Raw genomic sequence first — 22,200 nt, forward strand, 5'->3', positions numbered from 1 at the left:
CTGTCTCGGTCTCTCTCTCTCTCTCTCTTTGTATTAGTCCCTTTCTCAAATCCGATCTTTCTCTCTCTAAGAAATCTCAAAATCTGCTTTTTTTAATACAAGCCATAACGCTGAGATTCGATATCCACTTTGGTGCGATCTCCAAATCACGGCACTCATATCTCGCGCGAGTGTCCTGATCGTATCGCGAGCAGACCCTGACCGATATTTTACGCGATATGTTGGTCAATCTTAGGAACGTGTGCCACAGTGATTGGTTGGGTGTGGAAGTTGACCGCAAGTCAACAGAGGACCGCGCCGTCAAATCCGTAGGTGGGAAAAAAAAAAAAAAAATCAGACAGAGCGACAAGAAGGGCTCGGGAACCGGCGGCATGAAAAAGAGGGAAGATTTTTACCGCCTTTTGCCGGTGGACATTTACTATGCGGTTCGTACAGTCTGACAGATGAGTTCCCATCTTCCCAAGTCTTTCTTTTACATTTCCTCGCAATAAAGATACGATAGGCAAGTATCTTTGCCAATCTTGTGAGCCTCGCTTACACCCCCCCCCCAACCGCCCTCATACACGTGCTACCTCGTGCTCCGTATTTCCCTTTTGATCTTCATCAAATATTATGGAGGTCCGTAATCCGTATATATGGTTCAATCATTTTGAATATTTATTAAGGGAAATTGTAAGAATTCTCAAAGCAACTTGTATATAAAAAAAGCTTGTTGATTAAGAATAATAATTTTTTCTTAAACAATGCTCCAACAATACTTTGTTGACGTAATTCTAATCCTTACGATCCATTAAATATTTCAGCTACTGGTAGGTAAATGTTGCCGTGTGAGTTTTAGCTTGTTGGGAGATTATTTGCATTCAGCTACCTTATTTGTGATCTACATTTATGAATTTTAAATGGAAATTCAATTTTTTTTTTCTACTTTTATTTTACTTTTGTTAAAATAATATCAATGTTTATTATAAATTAAACTCTAGAGTTCTCTTTTAGAAAGTGAAAAATACAATTATAGTACGACAATTTTTTATAATTTTTTTTAAAGGCTCCTTGGCTGTCATTTAGGCTTGGTTTTTTATACATCTAAATCCTCTCAAAGTTTTAAGGTACTCTATAAGATGTAATCCCTTGAATATTTTAATCAATATTTGTAATGTTAATTAATAAATGCTGATTTGATCGGATTTAAATAATTTAGTTTAAAAATAATAATTATAACTTAAAAAATCTACACAATATAAGAGATCCTAACCCGATTCTTACTGCCAATAAAAGATATTTTAATTACGTAGCTCAAGCCCCTCACTCGATTTTTTTTTTTTTTTTTTTTATGGAAATTTGAGAATTTTATTAATTAAAGATTACGGGCATAAAAAATTCTTACAGTACAAAGTATAAAGGTCTACAAAAGCATAGTCACATGCTATGAGATTACAAAGTCATCGATACAAACAAAAATTCTTACAATCAAGTGATATTTATGATTTCAATTTTTTGCTAATTCATGTACAAATATAGTTAAAGAGCAAATCTGCTCTTCAAGACATGGGTAGTCAAATTTCTTAACAAAATTTATTTAAGTTCTCATACCAAATTATCAAGGCGGTAAGAAATAATCCCTTACATCTAATTATTTTTTCTCACTTGTAAGGGTAAATTTAGAGAGAATAAACATCTTATTCAAAACAAAAACACAAACAAACAACCAGTAAGCAGCAGCAGCGGCCGAGAATGAGATGAATGGCACAACAGGATGAAAGATAGACGGGCGCATAGCGAAAATGCCGAAATTGCTGATCCGGGCGAAAAACACCTACAAACATAAAAAATAAAAAAATAAAAAAATAAAAAAAAGGAGAAAGAAAGTAAGAGCCGAGAATATAAGGAAAAGAGGAGAGGAGAGAGAGCATATCCTCAAAACTGTTTTCTGCCCCCTCACTCGATTTTAAGGTGAGCCACTTGGCCAAAAAACAAAATCAATTCACTATACAATTTTTTTTTTTTTTTTTTTTTTGTAACAATTCACTCTACAATTTGATCGCACACTTTCCACCCAATGATGTGGACACCAACCATATCTGATATCACTAACAACCTTAATGATAAAGGGCGTGAAGAATAAAGTTTCCAACCTTAATGTTACAAATCATGTATTTATTTTACAAATATCTCATAATATTAATGTGATCGTTTTAAATATTTTTTGAATTAAAGATTAAATTAAGATCACCATAAAATAAAGGTGCAGTTTACAGCAATATTCTTTTTTTTTTTTATATTCTTATTTCTGTTAAACCATTGATTTTTTTTATTTTTTTTTATTTTTTTTAACTTTAAGGCGATGGGAATAGGACTTGGGAGGATTGAAATCCAAACAGCAGATAAATCTTACGTTGACTATCTTTTATATATTACTTATATGGCTAGTATGTTTAGATCCATTTATTTGGGCATATGAAAATTCCTTAGACTTGCTTACCTAACAATATAGAAAAAAAATTAATTAATTGATGGTAATACTTATCAACTCATGCCAAGAAACACGAGCAGACGCGTTGGATGGGTGTGTTGGGATGTTGATGTAGCACGAAAGTGTGGTATACACACTTGAATTGAAATTAATGTGTGGCAGGGCCAACACGACAGGGGACAGAATTGAGGAGATTTGGAAGTCCCAAGGAAATCTGGAGGTGGGACCACGAATTCCTTTTCTGTGCTTGGACTTTTGCTACCCAAAGTTCATTCTTTCAGACACTGCAGATCAAATCTGGGATATTTCTCTCGAGTTGTCTTTCCAAGATTGATTTTTCTCTCGTAGTCAGATCTCACCCGTATCGCTGGTTTATGGCGATTGGTGTGGACCAGAGGTGAGCTAATCTCACAGCGCGATTTCTTCTTGGTTGTCATCACAATCTCACCTCCCCAGCCCGAAGAAGCACATTTTTTTCCCAAAAAAAAGGACCGCGTATTTGCCTCAAAGTAATACAGGAACAAGACAGCCACAAATTACGGACGGTCACGTATTGGATACGGGCTTGTGCTCTTTTGCATGTGTTGCAAATTAATCAAACTCCTGAACCTTCTTCAGCCTCTCTCGCAGTCTTTCATCCGTAGACAAACTTGTCGATGCATATGTTATATCTTTTAAAAAAAAACAGTGACAGTCTAATAAAATACATCAGATACTCTCGTCCCTGCCATGTTTAATAATCCATAACATCATTTTGGGATGTCCCATTTGTCCATCTTCAAAAGTCAAAATATAAAATTTATTCACTTTTTAGGGCAATATTTATTCGGGCGCATCTTTCTCATATCTCTTTTATTGTACTAATTGTATTTTATAATTTGGGAGTTTGTTGCTTCTCATTGCAGTGCTATACTATACATCACCCGTTTACTCTTTTTTGTCCTACTTTGTTAGAAAGCGAATAAATATTGATATATATTTTTTTTAATAAAAAGCGAAGGGATAAAAGTAGAATTACATTATGGTTTAGTTGTAGCATTTTTCTAAGGTAAATTAAATACATGGTTTATTCAATATCTTGTCCTTAAAATGCGTGTTTATACTTTGTTTTGGTACGAAATTGACTTAATAAAATGGTGGAGAATCGTGAAAGGCTGAGGAGTGGGGGAGAGCAATTAAATCAATATATATTCGCTTTTCAAACTTTCAAACTTAAGTTAAGGGTGAGTACCGATCCCTTAAATTTATATTGGTACGAATTTTGATGATAGAAGCGATTGTGTTGATCAATTTTAATTTAGTGAGTTGATTCGGTCAGGTTCAGCCGAATCTCATACTCAAAAAGGTAGGTCGGTCGTTTTGGATGCCGAGGTCATTGTTCAGTTTGTCAATTCGATGCTGTGGCCACTTTGCTCTCATCACGGCATCTTGAGTTTGATTTTTTTCAAATAGGCTCTTTTTTGTTATTCTTATGGAAGCATTTTAATTGTTATTTATTATTATTTTTATGAATTTAGAGTAAGAAAGATCCTCATTGATCTCTTTATCTTTTTTCGCAATCGCTACAAATAAATAAAAAAACAAAAACAAAAACAAACAAACAAATCGAGCTTAGATACAAATTAAAACTCTATTGAAGCAGATTTGCAGGCCACAAGATTGGATTATGGGTCTTTTGCAAAATAAAGAGAAACTTAATGAAAAACTGTCAACTCTTGAAAGACTGGGTAGGTTTCATGCTTAAGTTAATAGAGTATTTTAAGAGAGAAAAAAAAAATGTAATAAAAAGAGTTTTAGGAAAGAGGAAAATGCCTGAGTTTTGGAGATGGTGACACATTTAGTTTGAGGCTCCTTGGAGGTGATTTTTAAATGCTTGCCATATGACAGAGTTGGTAGCTTTTATACTAGCTATTTGTAGGTAGGATGCTCATACATCTCTTTAACTCTATGTGTGAGTAGGCCTTCACCTAAGATGGGTCTTAGACTTTGGGCCCTATGCTTAAATAGCTGTATCCGTTAACCTACATTCACATGACCGACCTGTCTAGCTGATTATACATGAGAATCTTATTTTTATTTGCAATCTAAAATTGCCTTTAGCCTTCAACATTGAGCGCAAAGTGTTGGTTGTCAAGTGCTTAGGCAGGACCGTGAGTGTTGGAGTGGCCAACACGTACTGTGGGTCTTAGCTAAAATTGCACGCTCAATACTAATGAGCAAAGGGTTTTTCTAATTATTATAAGGCCAGTATAAAATGACTCCATAATTTGGCCAAAAATCCTTGATGAAACTTGTAACTATATATATATATTCGACTAACAAATCTCTTGTAATAGAAATTGGATTATAATACTTGACAATCAAAATTAAAGTTTGTAGAGTAATATTTACCAAGTAAAAAAAAAAAAAAAAAAAGAAAAAACCATCAATAATAGAAATCAAAGCCCATGACATAAATTATAATGCTCTCCAAATAAATGCGTGAAAAATATGTGATTTACTTTTCAACAATCCACTAGTTTCTACTGCTAAAGCATATGAAAATGTCATAAAAAGAGTTCGGTGTGAAATTGATGTTGTCATATATATGAAACGTTTGGCCAAAAGCCTATGAAGACAATTTTCAATTAAATTTTCATGCAAAGTAAATTATTAACTTGATTATTATTATTATGTATACGAAATTGCTGCCTATAATTCGATAAAATCATAAAAGTATTAAGAATTGGTTGACTTTGTAATCATGAAAAGCAAAGCTAAACAAACAAAGCTTATAATAGGGAGGCATTAAATAAAATAAGAACTAATTTTCACTTTAGTCAAACAGAATCTCAATTTGGGGCACCAAGGATCCCATAGTTTAATAAAGCGCCGTTTACCTTTTCATGATTATCAAGAGGCCATTAATAGTGTGGAGCCGTAACTTACCGGCGGGTTCAACGGCTCAGGATTTATTATTTGAAAAATAATTGGGATCCTATAAATTTTATTATAACTTCATTTTTTTTTTAAATGACTGTTTAGAGTCGGTGAAATGATTAATGACATGTTTAGAATTGTGTTTGAGGAGCTTAAAAGTACTTTTAATGCTCAAAAAATTCGTTTGAAGAAAAAGTACTCGTTTGATAAAAAAATTAAAAGTACTTTTAAGGGTCCAAAAAACTTAAAAATTGTCAAAAAATACTTTTAGCAAAAGCTTAAAAATGAAGTTTTTGCCTAAAAGCTCTTTTAGACTTAAAAGTTTTATTTCTTAAACGCAATCCCAAATAAACTTTAAGAGTATCGGTGACAAATCAGTTTTAAAATTGTAAGTTATGTTTGTCTTTTGTTTTATGTTCTAAAGACAAAAAACAACCAAAAACACAAAATTAATTTTACTTTTATGTCATGTTATACATCACATTTTTATTTTACTTTGCTAATGTGATTTTTTTTTTTTTCTTCGAACAATGACTAATTCAAAGACTGATTGACGGTGTCACTTTAACAAAGTGAGATAAAATTATGCAAAAAATGTGGTACATTACATTTCTCAAACAAAAAATGCATTACAAAACATGTTAACAATGGCTAATCTAAGAGCTGATGGGCACTATCACATAAACCCAGTAAAATGAATAAAATACGAGTGACATAAAAATGTAGTATGTAACATTACTCAACAAATGTTGTCATGGTATTCCGAGTAATTCTATAAGTTTTTATTGTGTTACTCTAAGGATGATGTAGCTCTTCAAATTACTATTGGCCTTCTAATTGATCACTATTGAATTTAATCAAATGATAATTTTAAAAGCCATCTCATTTTTTTAAGGAATTTGTATCATAATATCAATCTTATCGTTTCTTTTAACGGGAAATGAGTATGGGTGATGTTCCATGTTGCAAAACTAAATCATATATTGGGAGTACAAGTTATGGCCGACCAATTGAACTAATTGTATGGATCAGATCCGATCATGCGTTGAAGGTTCAAATGCAAGAGGTTGAATCATCTTTTTCAACAACTTTAAAGGGTTAAAAAAACAAAAGAACAATGACCGTGTGAATGATCCCTCTTTTTTCTTATAAGATATGGCATCTCCTTTTTCAAAATGGAGTGTGATTTGGGGCATCTTTTGCATGCTGTTTCTTGTACTAGCAAAATCCACAGGAGCTTTGGATCCCTCTTTACCAGACAGGTAATCAGAACATCTTTCCAAAAATTTCAAACACTTATCACTTCAGGACTATAGGATATGTGGGGGGTACATCAAAGGATATGCTATAATATTATCGGAATAATAATATTGGTTAAGATTTTGAAGAAAAAGGGTCGGTTGGATGGCCTTGAAAGATGATTTCACTTAACCGTTGATATATTCTTTTTAGAGTCATCATTAGATGGGCCGTGATTCCAACATTTGTCCTACTCCCATTGGTTGAAATAATCATTTAGGCTTAGCCACACATGAATGAAGTTCATGGCATCTTGTGCATGCATATGCTAAGCAAAATGTAGCCCTAACTTTCCTTAGTGGATCCCAATAGAAGCCAAGATTTTGGATATTGATCACATCATCGTACAAGGGAACTTACACATTAGTGTTGAAGCAATCCTTATTGACCCAAATTGAGGAACTAGAGGATTCGTCCCATTGATAAGGACATTTGTAAAAATGGCATGTGTTTTAAATGGACTTAAAAATAAATATGAATACATGTTAGTTTAATTACCAGGCTAAGTTAAAAGAAATTTCACTAACTAAGTTTAGAGAAAAATTATGAATTAAGTATGTTTGTTACCGTGTTTCAGAGGATGTTTTTGGAATTCGGATCTTAAAAATTTGTTAAGATTGTTAATAATTTAGACAATAAATATCAAAGAGTTTCTATGAAGTCGATATGCCCATAAAAAGAAAAAAAAAGAAAAGAAAAAAAAGAAAGAAAAAGGTAGCACTTAACCCAAAGGTAGGTCTGATTTGTTCTCAAAAAAAAAAAAAAAAGGTCTGATTTGTTGAGAAAGTGGAATCTTGCAACAGGAACTCTAGCTCCAGACCTAACTTCAGAAGGAAAGCGCCCCGTAGATTGGTTTCTGTGTTTACCCAGTCATCTTCCATAATAAGGACGCCATGGTTACAACATGTGTATGAAAGCAAGAGTAAACCTTAACCCAATGGTCCATTTTTGTTGTTGGGGCCCAAATTTTATAGCCTTAAGAAGTGTAAATAGGGTGGGAAATAATTTTGGGCTGGTTGAAGGTGGATTTGAGCAAAGTTAGACAGGCCCAAGATTTTCATTTTGAAATCTGCACCATTGGAATTTTATTTGGCAGTTATGCTGTGAGGGAGGTGACCCAGGAAGCAATGGAGTGCGCCGGAAAAGGGAGGGGAACTCGGTGTTTAGGCCCACCCAGAAGGCGCTGTGACCGGTGCGGAGCCGTTGCTTATTGCTCTTCCTCTCACCAGGTTCCCAATATACATAAGCTAATATTACTTTAGATTCTATGTGTATTTTTCAATCACGTCCTTGTCTGAACTTGGTTGTTCTACAAAACACCCAATTGGATTTCATGTTGTTCTGAACTTTGTCAGTGGTAATTGTTTTAGTGTATAGCAACAATTAGGTCGGTCTCAGTTTGAGCAGAATTGGTGTGTGCTTGAAAAGGAAAATTGGCTCCTAATTAGTAATTAGCTAGACTGAAACGGTTTGATGACACGGTTTATCAGCGAATGCCTACAAGAGAAGAGTTTTTCTCTTTAGCGAGCAGAACCTAGAATTGACAAGTGAGAAGAGTGCCACAGTAGGTGTTTGTAAAACTTGTGAAATATACAGTTATTGAGATTAGTGCGGTAGGTGCCTTGAGTAGGTCTTCTGGCCTTCAGAAGTCATTCTTTGTCCTAAAGTTTGTTTTTTAGTGCAACCTAGTATCTCTCATGCTTTTGCCCTCTGGGTAATTCTCGTACGAGGTTTGGAATGTGAGACAGCTGGTTACGATGCTTTTGCTGGACATTTTTGTGCTTATTACCTAATTCAAATTATTGCCTATATTGACTTATGTGGGATGAATAATTGCTATGACTTCAATATCTATGTTGAAGATGCAATCAGTCATGTTCCAAGCCTAAAAGAAAATGAACTATATTTACACTATCCGTAACTTTCCGATTTTATTGGGGTGAAAAGTTACTTCAGTATCAATACGATCACTAATGTGAGACTGAAACTTTTTGAGATAGAGATTACTTATAGTGGCTTACTAGGATTATGTATGTGTCTTCAAAGACTTCCCTGGACTGCCCACAAGCTGCTGTTAACACTTCCCATCATACCTATGGGACCTGTTATTGTTTTAGTCCAACACTGTTTCAATGTTTATTTACTCGGGTTGATATTGTATTTTATCTTACAAGACCTTCATATGGTTGCGTACCCAACAAAAAAAAAGAAAAAGGAAAACAATCATATGGGTATCAATATCATGATTTTTTCTTATTTCTTAAAATTTATTTATATTGTCTTTTTTATTTTCTTTGGCTGAAAGCTATTATTCAACTTCTGCCTTTAGATTTTGCACTGGAATGATCATAAAGAAGAGTGCAAAAGATTAGAACAACAAATGAAATGCGTAGATGTCTTGAATGACTTTCCCTTTACATTTTCTCAAGAAGCTACACTTCAGGTAATTATTACACATTGTATTCGTGATATTTTTGTGACTTCATTTATGTACTCCTTTTGGTAAAATCTGTTAGGTTCTTGAAAAGAAGGAGACTAGATGTTTATTCTTGAGCAAAAGGGGCGTTCATCAAGTGGGAATGTGGTTGTATGAATGCTGTTGTGGGGAGTCAGTTACTTCCTCTGATCATTCTAGGTTATCTATCTTTTCTAATCTTTTATATCTGCTTCGTACATAAAGAATTCTCCACATTATATGATCATGCTTGTTTTCTTAATTCTGGCCAATTTTTTTTCATTAGCAGGTCAAATGATGTTTGGCATCTTCCGAGAATCTTGTGCCCATGTAATGGTATCAGCTTTTGCTTCTGGCTCTTTGTTTTGGGTAGAAGTTGATGTTTTTTAATTCACAATATGAACATGCAGAGCCTGTATCTCCAATATCAAAGCAGTTAAGTAGTTGGAAAGACTACTATGAGTGGAGGTGCATTCCGCTTCATTCACCTGTTGCTTTGCTTCTTCACTGGGTATAATATTTTGTGTTCCAGTCAGTTGAGTTGGAATTTATATTACTCATGTTCAACTATGCTTCTTCTTTTTTTTTTTTTTTTGAAAGATCAGTCTACACTATTTCTTATGTGGCAAAGATGGAAACATGCATGAGGAATCAACACACCTATGTTTTTGCTACATGCAAAAAAAAAAATGTTCCTTTTGGAATCTTTAATTTGTTGGGCTGCTTCTAGGATCCTTCGTGGAATATAATGTTAAAATCTGTGATTTGAATTACAAGCAGCTCTCTGTTATATTTCAATCCTCAGTATTGTGGTTTATGTTTTGGCTGCTAATCATGCCAAAAAGTTGAATTCACATCTATCCCCTAAAGATTTATGAATCCAAGCACAATCTTAACTAATTGCTTTTTCTTGGATATTGAAGTTTTCATCAGAAATATTCATATGTTTTATTTTTTCAGCCACTTACGATATATCATGCCACTCAAGCTGTTTTGGGAAGCTCAAACCCTGAAATAAGGGACAAACTTTATATACACTATCTAGGTATGTTGTTGCCTTCAATTGTCCACTCTGCAAGCAGTAAAATTTAATGTTTGTTGTCTCTCACTATTCTTCTAATATTATGGTTTTATGCTTATGGACGCTAGACTGGTTTATAGGGGATGAGCTTTGGGCTCAACCTCCCTATGAGTTGTATATGTCTTACTGTAACAAGTATGGCACTTACTTGAGTTGGGGTGAAAAATGTTCTAATATGATGGTTTTATGCTTATGGACGTGAAATTGGGTTTATAGCAGATGAACTTTGTGCCCAACATCCCTACAACTGCTATAAGTCTTACTGTAATAAGTACAGTGGTTTACTTGAGTTGGGGTAAAAAATGTTTGTACGAAGATTTTATTAAAACATGATGTTTATCCTGTGTTAAGCTTATGATTTCTACAAAATGCTGATGGCATCTGTTGGAACAGTCTTATGTGCCTTTTTGGTAATGACAAGGGGGTTGATCATCTATAATAACATCATTGTTTCACTGAAACTTTTGTTATTTACAGGGCCTGAGAAGGAGCTTTTGCAGCTCGCTGTCTTCACAGAGTTGCATGCACTTTTTCCTGGTGTGCATGTACATATAGAGCTTGTCGGACCTTCAATTCCACAAAATAGGTCAGTTATGCACTTCGTAATGGATGTATTATGAAGATTCATTTAGTTGAGTAGTTTTTAGTAGAACTTCAGCCCATGAAGATAAATTTAGTTAGCATTTAAAGCGTTCCATTCTGCGTTAACCATTATGATACTAAAACATTATTGAAAAAAACTGTGATACATAAAAACATTATTGCTAACCATATTATTTTTCTTTTTCCTGCACTGGGTTAAAAACAGGGATGGTGAGAGGATTAATCTTTTCAATTATGCTCATTGCCTTGAGGCGGATTGCATTTGCAAATCTTTAAGTGAGAATTTGAGCTGGGATGTACCAACTAGTAGAACGTCAAAAGTGACATTGCAGCTTCGAAGAGGTTTTTATCATGACCGCTATAGGGATATAGCAAAGGTCTCTTTCTTGATCTATCTCTCGATAGACGGACACTCCCATGCACACCCACACACACTCAAACTCATGTTAGATTATGTCTTTTGTACTCGAGTTGTCTGTCTAAATTCTATCATTGATGCTTTTTTGTCTGCTTGATTCTCCTTTGGGCAGTAACTCCTGACTTATTTAAACAGGATTTCTCTCCTCATTTGGTGATCGCTCCAAATGCTGGCATTGCTGCTTATGCAAGTTGGTTGCCAACAATTGTATGCCTTTGATACTCTAAACATCGCAGCCTCACTGTTTGTATATGTTTGGCTGTGTTAGCTAACCTACCTGGAAGCCGTTACCTTTATCAGTGAACTTAGAACTGAATTAGCCTTATATATTTTTCTTTTCTCTCAATCCTTCTGGTTGCTTGGATGTGCATTTCAGGAGCTAATAAAGGAGATTAATGTCCCAGCAATCTTCTCCGATTACTGTGAAGAAGCTTGTCATCTTGGAGCTTGTTGCATAAGCACTGTAACTGGTCATCCTCTCACATTTCCTGTATGTCCATGTTGCTCCATTGTTTCTCTTTCTTTTTTTCTTCTTTTCTAAGCTACTGTGTATCATTGCATTCAAAAGCATTGAATTTTGCTGCTGAATTTGATTTGATTCCAAATGATGCTTCTGCCTTGTAGATTCAAATAAACCCATTCAGGCAGCCAATGGTGGTTGAAAACAGTGCTCTATTTCTTCCTTGCTATAGCAATTGCTTCCTTTTTGGGATTTGAAATGGTCATAAACGTCAGTTTGAGGACTCTTCGTTGACTTCTTTAGATGGATTTCCGGAGCTCTTGAATCAGACCATCACTTCACTTGGTTATCAATGCATATATGACATGTTTACTCCGGAGGTTTCATGAAGGGTTTTTGCAAGAGCTCACCATGTGCCTGCCTTACTCTGCTGATCAAGATCAAGAGGCTTGATGCAACCTTAACTATATATACACTCCAAGATACCTATCCAATCAAAAAAATTAAAAAAAAAAAAAAAAGAATTCAAAGGAAGATCTAGGAGTTTCTCAACATTAATTCAACACGATTGATATGCAGTCAATGGTTCTTTGGCTCTTATCTGTTTCTCTCATTTTCTCGCTTTTATTCTACACAAAGAGCTTTATTTATTTATGCCATGACCTTTCGAACTTGACCTTTAAAACGGGTGAATTTGGTCGAAGGTGGCGACGTTTGGACATTTTCTTTGTAGATTTTAGCTTACTTCCAATAAGGGAATCGGTAGTATCATGTCAATATCAAGCAAATGATCAAGTAAGTATGAAAATTCGTAAATTACGTGTTTGCTTTGTTTGGCAGTTTTAAAATAGACGGTTTTTAAAAAATAGTAATTTTGCAGAGTTAATAAAAATACATTTTTAAATAAATTCATTCAAGTGTTTGGTAAAATTGGAAATCAACTTTTAAAATCGTGATATTTTAAAAAATGTACCACATTGTCTGTAATTTGAAAATGTAAAAATAAATATAAAAATTGAAAGCTAAGTTTTTTCAAATGCACTTTTAAATGGGTTGTTTATTTTGCCTTTGCAATTTTCGTAGGATAAAAAGTAGAGTAAATATTTATCTTATGAGAAAATTTCTAAGTTAATTAACCTGTAAATCAATAGTATTATTATTATTATTATTTATTTGATATGTCCGCACAAGAGGGATAAAAGGATTTGAAGTTTCGAACTAGTGACCTCTACTTTATTAGGCGTGGTTTCAATCGATTGAGTTATGTATTGAGGACATAAATCAATTGTAGTTGAAAAAACCTTTAAAAAAAAAAATTTATAGTTGTAAAAGAAAATTCAAGAGTTGCAGGATAAAAATGTAGTTTTGAATGTTTCTCTTAAAAAAAAAAAAAGGGGAAAGTTATTGCCCTTGACGTGGAACAAAGAATGAAACTTCCTCCTCCTTCTAAACTCACAACGACAAACGACATAAACGACAGCAATAACAACGAGAAAAACAAAGCCAAGTAGTCCCGCACCGCACGGAAAGAGTAGAAGATCAAAATTCCAGTCCTTCCCATCCCCATCCCCAATTCTCAAGTCCTAGGGTTTTCTATTATCCATGTCCCTCCTCCCACACCTATCCTCCGTATGGCTGTCGCTGATAGTGTGCGTTTTGGGGCTAGGGTTCGGGGTGGATTTCGGGCACGCTCTGAAGGTGCCGTTTTGGGTCAAGGACGTGCTTCCCGTGCTGCCACATCAGATATCGTGGCCGGTGCTGAACAACTTCCACAGCGCCGTGGACTTGTTGCCGGCTTTCGTCGGATCGGTGAGTCCATACAACAGCACGGTTGAGTGGAAGGGAGCGTGCTTTTACGGCAACGAGGCTCGCCTCGAGTTCACCAAAGGCGACCGGGACGAGCAGGAGGGCTTGGGAGGCGGCGTCCTCTATCTCAAGGTCAGGGTTTTTGACGATCGTGATTGTTGTCGTGGTTTTTTATGTGTTGTATTGTGTAATTTGGTTGAATAGAGATTGTCAGTTGTAGTTCGTTGCAATTAAGAAACTTGAATTGGATACCGATTCAAGATTGACTTTTAAGAAAGTGAAGGCATTTGTTTTCTTTTTTTGGAAAGTTATTAAATTTGTTATTTCTCAAGAGCATTTGTTTCCTTAAAATAATTATAGAAGCAGAATAAATAAATCCAGTAGTTGAAATGTTTAGATTCTCATATTAATTTGGGCTGTAAAATAAGGATTTTTTAAAAAAAATTTGAGGCCTTCTGATTGTTAATCTTATCTTCTCGTATTTAGGTGGCGTTTTGTATTAATCTTTCCAACTTCCATGTTCTCATTTTGGGCTTCCAAAAAAAAATTAGGTGTGACATATTGCAGTAGAGAGATAAGGTGTGTAGCAGAAACGGATTGCTTATTGGCCTAGTGTACAACCATCTAGTTTAATGTATCACCTATGCTGGGGACTGACCAAAAACATAATTTTACACTTCAATAGATTGCGCCGCATGTGGCATAAGTTAGATTTATAACTGGTGGTGCTATCAAGTTGAATCAGCTAGTACTAAATGGTTGAAGCTGTGTTGATTTTCTTTGGAAAATGCACATCAGAAGTACAGAAAGTGTTTAGTAGATTGGTTAATCAACCAAGCTCTCAATTTTTGTTTTTGTTTTAATCTTGATAGTATGCTAAGGTTCCCTGGATTGACTTTCTGCTCCTACAGACATCAGAAGCGCACAGCTGGAGCTGCATGGATCTGTATGTGTTTGCAACGCCCTACAGGATTACATGGGATTACTACTTCTCTGCTAGAGAACATACATTGAAATTTGATTCGTGGGAAGAGCATGCAGAGTTGGAATATGTATGCTTGTTTTCTCTATTGTTTGTTTAGATCTTGTGCTTTTGAGTATCATTGCATAAAGGTGATATTGTTGACTCTACTGAGCAGGTTAAGCAGCATGGGATTTCTGTATTTCTTATGCCATCAGGAATGCTGGGGACCCTGCTTTCTTTAGTGGATGTCTTGCCTTTGTTTTCGAACACTGCATGGGGTCAGAATGCTAACATAGATTTCTTGAAGAAGCACATGGGTGCCTCATTTGAAAAACGTCCTCAGCCTTGGCTTGCAACTATAAATCCTGATGATGTTCATTCTGGTGATTTCTTAGCCGTATCAAAGATCCGTGGTCGTTGGGGTGGATTTGAGACATTAGAAAAATGGGTAACCGGTGCTTCTGCTGGTCATACAGCAGTTTGTTTGAAGGATGAAATGGGTAATCTTTGGGTTGGTGAATCTGGGCATGAGAATGAAAAGGTATGACATATATGACATAATGCATACATTACCACTTAATATAGGTAAAAATTTGTAAAATGTGTGTTTCTGTTCATTCATGTATTTTAGCATGTGAACACTTGCTTGTAGAATGTGCTTTTGCTGGTCATACATCAGTTTGTTTGAAGGATGAAATGGGTAGTCTTTGGGTTGGTGACTCCGGGCATGAGAATGAAATAATGCCTACATTACCACTCATATATTTTAGCATGCGGACACATGCTTGTAGATGATGTTTGCTACTTTGCTTCAGGAGTACTGTGCTAGGTGGATATCATTCTGATTTTTATCCATTCCTTCAATTATATTTTGAAATTATTTGAATGGATTTTGGATTTCAACAGTATTCTGAGGGTATTCTCCTTTTCTTTTTTAGTCACCCGCAGATTGATTCGTCTTTCCACCATACTTCTGCTGACTTTGCAGGGTGAAGAAATTATAGTGGTAATTCCATGGGATGAATGGTGGGAGTTGGCACTAAAGGATAGTTCTAATCCGCAGATAGCCTTGCTTCCCTTGCATCCGGAGTTGCGTGCAAAGTTCAACTCCACTGCAGCATGGGAATATGCTCGGAGCATGGCAGGCAAGCCATATGGCTATCACAACATGATATTTAGTTGGATTGACACTGTGACTGACAACTATCCTCCACCTCTTGATGCTCACTTGGTATACATCTTCACTGATTATAATATAAATATGCTTTATTGAACTTGTGTTTCCATGGAGGGTATTGAGTGCTATGAAAATGTTGTTGCACATCCTTTCTCGACAAATGGTTCATATATGGAGTTGTTATTAACTTTGCAAGGCTATTGTGAAACGATGTTTATCTCTGCTTTGGCATTGTGGTTAATTTATTGCTCAGGTGGGTGTTTGTTATGTATTTCTGAATGACTCCAATAGTTGAGTTAGAGGTGAGTATATTGATACATACAGTACATTATTGTTATAATCTTTTGTCAACAATTTGATATATGAAAAAGGTGCTTTGCATGATTATCTTACCCATATATAGTTGTCAATGTTTCTCTCACGTTCATACTAGGTATCGTTTCTCAGTTTTCCCCGCTACACTTTTCAAAGAAGAAGAATATATTTAATCCAGTATGCACCTCTAGTACAGTTAAGCATGTACTTCATAGGTTTGTGCATTGAGAATTTTGCAGTAGTTTTACACTGGCTGGTTCTGTTTGCAGGTCATTTCTGTCATGTCTATGTGGACTAGGATGCAGCCAGCATATGCTGCAAATATGTGGAATGAAGCTCTAAACAAGCGACTAGGGACTGAGGTAGCTGCGTTCATATAGGTCATTCATTTTACGGTTTATGGGGATTTATTCAAATAAAAATTAGTCAACCTGGGTGTATGATGCATCATCAAGAAACCTACAAATGAAGTATTAAGTGGAAAACTGCTTATAAGCCAATGAATATCTTGCTTTGAAATGTTGATAGACTGTTCAACATATCTATCATGAGTTCTATCTCCTTATTATGAGGATCATTTGTAATTGGCATCCATTGCTGTGTTTGAAGATAATATTTATGTTCTGTGGAATTTAGTGACACGGCACCAAAGAAGTACATCTGCAACAGGCAATATGAAGAGATATTTGACGTTGTCAAAGATGGATAATGGGCAGTACCAGTATGGGAGCTTTTTTTCTTTCTCTCTCTGTCTCTTAATAATGTATGCCAGCCAATGGATCTCATTAGGAATTAGGTGCCTTATCTCTTTTCTTTCCCTGACCGTTGACTAGCTTCCTTATAGTTGAAAAATACAGAGATGGAATTTCATATTGAAAAATACAGAGGTTATGAGTTCTTGTGTTCTTGGTTTTATATATAGAATATGTTTCGAGTGCCACAGAAGTTGGTGGTATGAGCATTTTTTTGAAACTAGATGACTTTACACATAGGATGGAAATTTTAAGCAGTACCGATCTGTTTAATTGTCAAAATGGTTGGCCAGAAGTAACTTTGTGGTAGTCTTAGTACAAAATGCTCAAGTGACTTTTTATTGGCAAATTTTTCCTTTATTAGCTTCTTGCTCCATATTGAATGTCGCTTCTCATTTAAGACCTGTTTGTTTTCTTTCAGGATTTGGACTTATATGAAATGCTGGCTGAAACTGAACAGCGCGGCATAGCATTTGATCAATTGCTTACCATTCCAGAACAAGATGATTGGGTATATAGCGATGGGAAATCGACAACCTGCGTCGCATTTATCCTTTCGATGTATAAAGAGGCTGGAGTTTTCGGGCCTGTTTCTAGTTCTATTCAAGTAACCGAGTTTACTGTGAGTCATATTTCTGAATCTCCTCTTTCTCTATTCTTTAATCTATTGTTTTGGGGGTTGTATTCCATTGGATCTTTTCTCATCATGGTCACTGTATAGTGTATATGACATGGGCTCTTATCCCTTGTTGCAGATTCGTGACGCATATATGCTTAAGATATTTGATGATAACCAAACACGGCTTCCAAGTTGGTGCAACAATGTGGATGGACGGCTCCCATTCTGCCAGATTCTTGGCGAGTATTGGATGGAATTGCCTCAGTATAACACGGTAGAGCCATATGCCAACATGAATGAGAACTGCCCCTCCTTACCTCCTAATTATGATAGGCCCGTTCAATGTTAAATTCGAAATTCACTGTACATGCTTGTGTTGTTCCTCAAGCATGCGTTTATGCTGCTTTTATACATGTATGATATGACTTCTGTACGTAGTTGCAAATGTGTCTATGGAATATCCTTGGAACATGTGTGGGATGAATCACTAATATGTTCTTTTAGTTTCCACTTGAGAGATTAAATAAATGTACATATCTGATGTTAGAGGGAAAGACATTTTTATTAGGGTTTGTTAAAAAAATATTGAATCAGTAAACTTGATGGAGCAACTCCTGGAAGGGAAAGTTGTTTCTCTTTCTTTCTATGCAAACGCTTCATACATGCAACTGCCTCAGAGTTACGGTTAAGATATACCAAAATTTTCTTCAAGAATTTCTGTTAACCCAGATTATAAATTTGCCACGAGAGCAGCACATATTTTATAATTAACATATTAAAAGCACATGAAATTTTCAGCCCAATTTAGAGGAAATTTATTGGAAATGCTCTCAATTTTTCCTATTAATGGGTCAACCGATTTGTGGATTGTGCAACTCTTTGCTTCACAATGTTCACACATCTCATCTGGTGAGGAAAACAAAGAACAATTCGTTCGAGCTGTGACAAGTCACCGGCAAGTCATAAACAATAAGTCAACAACCCTAATTGCAAAAGAAAAATTTGTTTCATAATTTTCTAAGAGATCATGCGAATGTCAATGATGATGATATGATTTGTTGGGTTGTATTCACAGATCTTGTTTTGACACAATCCCATAAACAATAAGTCAACAACAATTGCAAAAGAAAATCTGTTTCATAATTTTCTAAGAGGTCATGCGAATGCCAATGATGATGATATGATTTGTTGGGTTATATTCACAGATCTTGTTCCGACACAATCCCATAAACAAGAAGTCAACAACCCTAATTGCAAAAGAAAAATCTGTTTCATAATTTTCTAAGAGATCATGCGAATGTCAATGATGATGATATGATTTGTTGGGTTGTATTCACAGATCTTGTTCCGACACAATCTGATAAACAACAAGTCAACAACCCTAATTGCAAAAGAAAAATCTGTTTCATAATTTTCTAAGAGATCATGCGAATGTCAATGATGATGATATGATTTGTTGGGTTGTATTCTACCGATTCTGGTCTTTTTTCCCTTCTCACTAACCCAAAAAAAAAAAAAAAAAAGGCACAAAGCGGGGTGAAGTAAAAGAGAACGGCACGCCGGCAATTTTATTTTATTTTTATTTTTTTAATATTAAATTTTTTTTTAAAAAATGAAAATAGCCTGAGTTCTCAAAATCACGGACCCCACAAAAGCGTATATAGATCTTAAACTAATCTGGCTTTGAATCAAATTCATTTACAACAAGAAGAAGTTTTATTTTTTATACAAATAAAAAGAGGAAAGGAAAGAATTAGGACGAATATTGTATAAGGCCAAAAAACAAAAGGATGATGGTAATATCATAATATCCATGCTGCATGACAGAGGAGGCATTAGCTAGCTAGCGCTTTTGGGTGGTCTTCTGGCACTTGTCTTTGATCCAATGAAGACCGACGGAGGCTCCTCCCTTAACCTTCTTCAGGCCGGTTGATGCGGCCGATTTAGTTTTCCCGAACCCTTCTTCAACCTTTCTCGAATATTTTTCCCTCGCGCCACCACCACCACCAGCACCATGGCTCTTCTTGGTCTCATCAGGAACCGGGTCTGGGTTGTAGTCCCATTGATCAGCCCACGAGGCCCCGTTCGCGCCGTTTGACTCCATGACAATTTGACAAGCAGAAGGAAAGGATTTTTCTTTGTTTTTTTGAAGGAGGAAAGGATTTTTCTTAAGATAGAGAAAGAAGACCAACTCGTTTGAAGCTTCAATTATTTTCGGAAAATAGGGTCTATTTATGGATGCAGCCTTTTTGTCGTTAACGAATCAAAACGAGTGCGTTCAAACAAAATCTGTGTCAAACAATAGAAGGAACCTTCTTCCCCTCCAAAAAAATAATATTAGTCAAATTGAATGAACCTTCTCTTATATAGTTATATGTTTCAAAGCAAGTGTTAAAATAGAAAGGAGCAGTTGGCAAACAAGGCAACGACAAAGGTACATAACGTAAGACATGATGTATGTGGGTAGGAATAGGCTATATAGCATATATATATATATTGAATTAGATAAATTTGTTGGATGACTATTTTATTTCCATTATATATGTAGCCTCTGAAGTTTGTCTTTCAAAGACTAGAAAAGAAGATTGCAAATGAATATCAAAACTGTGATTCATGAAAATGAAATTAATTTCTTTCTTATATATTATCCGTATACAACAACCCATGACAAATCCCGCTACGAAGTTACAATAAAGAAAACAAAAGACCAAGCCGTGGTTCTTTGTGGTTCCGGTCGGGAGCCGGACGTGTGGGTCCCGTAGTCAGAATGTTGACCACTACAGCTAACCGACACGTGTTGATTCCAAGCAAACGGCGTTGCTTTTTCTGAAGGCGAGGGTAGGGCCTGGCATCCGGCCGAACCTTAGGCCGGAAGGCTTTTGAAAATCTGCCCTTGATCCAAAAAAGACCCCCAGAGGCTCCGCGTTTAGCTCTCTTCACGCCGGTGGATGCCGCCGTTGTGGTTTTGCCAAGGTGATCGTCCTCGTCCGACTTCTTGGAATATTTAGCCTTTGCAGTTGCAGCAACACCACTGCTCCTCTTGGTCCCGGGGAGTGGGTCAGGGTCAATGCTGTAGCCCCATAGGTCAGACCACAAGGTGTCGTACGAGCCCTTTGATTCCATTCACAAACCAAAAGCGGACAAGAAAGTCTCGTGGAGGGACAAGGATTTTCTGGGCTCTTGAAGACTTTTTGCTAATTTTGGTCATCGAAGGTGTGGGGATGTTTGGAAGCCACGTTTTCTCTGCTTAATTCTCTTGTTGATCATGAAGGCGGCTAACCTTGTTTTATATATATGCCACGATAACAATTCACTCTAAAATGAGAGATGTATACAATTGGCATAAACAGAAAAATGTACAAATACCACACACTCTTTTACCAAGCGGTCTTCCTGTTAAAAAAAATTGTAAACATTTTCCTTAAAAAAGAATTAATATATATAACACTGACAGTTCATCGTTGGGACAAGTTACAAATTAGTTTGTAATTAATTTATACAAATTAGTATAATAAAATGACACGTGAAAAGTACATGTTTTATATGCTAAGAGACATATGTCACAGCTAGTTTGTATGAAATAATTACAAAAATACAAACTAATTTGTAACTAATTTTTGTTCGTGAGAGCATGCTTGCTTGCTAGTTATCTTGGGCTTCACCTTTTTTTATATTTAAATTTTTAAAAATTCAAACTGTTTGATCTTTGCTTTTGTTTTTTTTTTTTAGAGATAATCTTTGTTTAATTACTTTATGGCAGGGATATATGGAAATTAAGTTCCATAGATGTATTCGACCAAAAAAAATACTAATTATATACCACTTAAATATGATTTAAGTAAAGATAATTTATTGCTTAATTATCTGCTTTGTAATTATTCATATAATGTTGGTTGAGGGAATATAACTAGTTGAAGAAAAAGAATTCAGTGGCAAATTTTATATGATCAGTGGATTGGAATTTTTTTTTTTTTTTAGCCACTAAATCATCCAATATGTTGCCGAGTTTTGATTCCCAAACCCATCACCTTCTATCTACTTCTTCAAGCATCCTCTTTTATGTTTTGTATTAGAACATTTTCTTGCACGTATTAGCATAATATTTTTATATTAGGAAAATTGTTTTCTCCAAGCTAGGTTGGGAGATTCCCACAATCCATTCTATTAAATTGACACGTTTCTTTAGATTTTATTTAATTGTTTTTTACCATTTTAAATTTTGAGATAAATAATAATTTAATATAATATTAAAATCAAAGTTTCATTAACAGTTTATCCTTCATTTCAATTAAAATAGTCTTTGTGTTGTCTGATCTCCATGTGAGATAATTATTATTAATTAAAATAATATGCAGCAAAATGCCTCATGTTTCTATTGGACGCCCCCAAACTAGAAGCATTAATTCTTACGGACATCTAACATTACCTTCTAGAATGACAAAGAAACTAGAGGTGTGACCCATTTGCAAAGCAAATATATTTGATTGGCCCAAAGTATCTTCGGAAATCTGATCAGTTTCCAAACCTGTAACATCAGTCCACGTGTATGATAGTTGATTCTACAGTGGCTCTCTATAGAGCAATTGACCAAGGCTGTTCACCAATGTCCATCCCCTCTCTTTGACACTAACTTCAGGGATCAAAAGTCAACAAAATTGTAGGCATTGGTCTATTCATGATATCGTCGCCCCCTTTGACACACATGTTTTAAACGGGAAAGTCAAATATCAACACGTAACGGAGAATTAACCAGTACAGATTTTGTTTAAAAAAAGAATAGCACGAGAATTAATTTAGCAATGTTTCATATTTTGTATGTATAAAATCAACTGTAAATTACTTTCTGATCTATCTATCTAGTC

General features: G+C 35.4%; 2 protein-coding genes across 3 annotated transcripts; both read left to right on the forward strand.

The window, feature by feature from the left end:
- The first annotated feature begins 7,484 nt into the window (after window positions 1–7,484).
- On the forward strand, window positions 7,485–12,303 carry LOC132178711 (uncharacterized). Of its 2 annotated transcripts, none has more exons than XM_059591227.1 (11): window positions 7,485–7,917; window positions 9,018–9,131; window positions 9,205–9,323; window positions 9,430–9,479; window positions 9,554–9,654; window positions 10,104–10,188; window positions 10,702–10,810; window positions 11,033–11,204; window positions 11,381–11,452; window positions 11,622–11,735; window positions 11,870–12,303. In XM_059591227.1, the coding sequence occupies exons 1-11, from the start codon at window positions 7,816–7,818 to the stop codon at window positions 11,960–11,962; spliced, it is 1,131 nt and encodes a 376-aa protein (XP_059447210.1). In that variant the 5' UTR covers window positions 7,485–7,815; the 3' UTR covers window positions 11,963–12,303. The 2 variants fall into 2 exon arrangements, with proteins under 2 accessions (XP_059447210.1, XP_059447212.1); XM_059591229.1 differs by having other exon boundaries at window positions 9,433–9,479.
- An 884-nt stretch (window positions 12,304–13,187) lies between these two features.
- LOC132177715 (uncharacterized) lies at window positions 13,188–17,809 on the forward strand. Its single transcript, XM_059590151.1, has 7 exons — window positions 13,188–13,643; window positions 14,423–14,563; window positions 14,651–15,016; window positions 15,464–15,706; window positions 16,237–16,329; window positions 17,141–17,341; window positions 17,475–17,809. The coding sequence occupies exons 1-7, from the start codon at window positions 13,308–13,310 to the stop codon at window positions 17,685–17,687; spliced, it is 1,593 nt and encodes a 530-aa protein (XP_059446134.1). The 5' UTR covers window positions 13,188–13,307; the 3' UTR covers window positions 17,688–17,809.
- The last annotated feature ends 4,391 nt before the right edge of the window (window positions 17,810–22,200 follow it).

Source organism: Corylus avellana, chromosome ca4, assembly GCF_901000735.1.
Source record: "Corylus avellana chromosome ca4, CavTom2PMs-1.0".
Classification (NCBI taxonomy): Eukaryota; Viridiplantae; Streptophyta; class Magnoliopsida; order Fagales; family Betulaceae; genus Corylus; species Corylus avellana.

Excerpts from the sequence above, each read along its gene's own strand:
- LOC132177715 (XM_059590151.1), top strand. The coding sequence starts at position 13,308 with ATGTCCCTCCTCCCACACCTATCCTCCGTATGGCTGTCGCTGATAGTG. Across the intron at positions 16,330-17,140 it reads ACAAGCGACTAGGGACTGAG|GATTTGGACTTATATGAAAT; the intron begins GTAGCTGCGTTC and ends GTTTTCTTTCAG. Across the intron at positions 17,342-17,474 it reads TTCAAGTAACCGAGTTTACT|ATTCGTGACGCATATATGCT; the intron begins GTGAGTCATATT and ends CCCTTGTTGCAG.
- LOC132178711 (XM_059591227.1), top strand. The coding sequence starts at position 7,816 with ATGGAGTGCGCCGGAAAAGGGAGGGGAACTCGGTGTTTAGGCCCACCC. Across the intron at positions 11,205-11,380 it reads GCTATAGGGATATAGCAAAG|GATTTCTCTCCTCATTTGGT; the intron begins GTCTCTTTCTTG and ends TTATTTAAACAG. Across the intron at positions 11,736-11,869 it reads GTCATCCTCTCACATTTCCT|ATTCAAATAAACCCATTCAG; the intron begins GTATGTCCATGT and ends TCTGCCTTGTAG.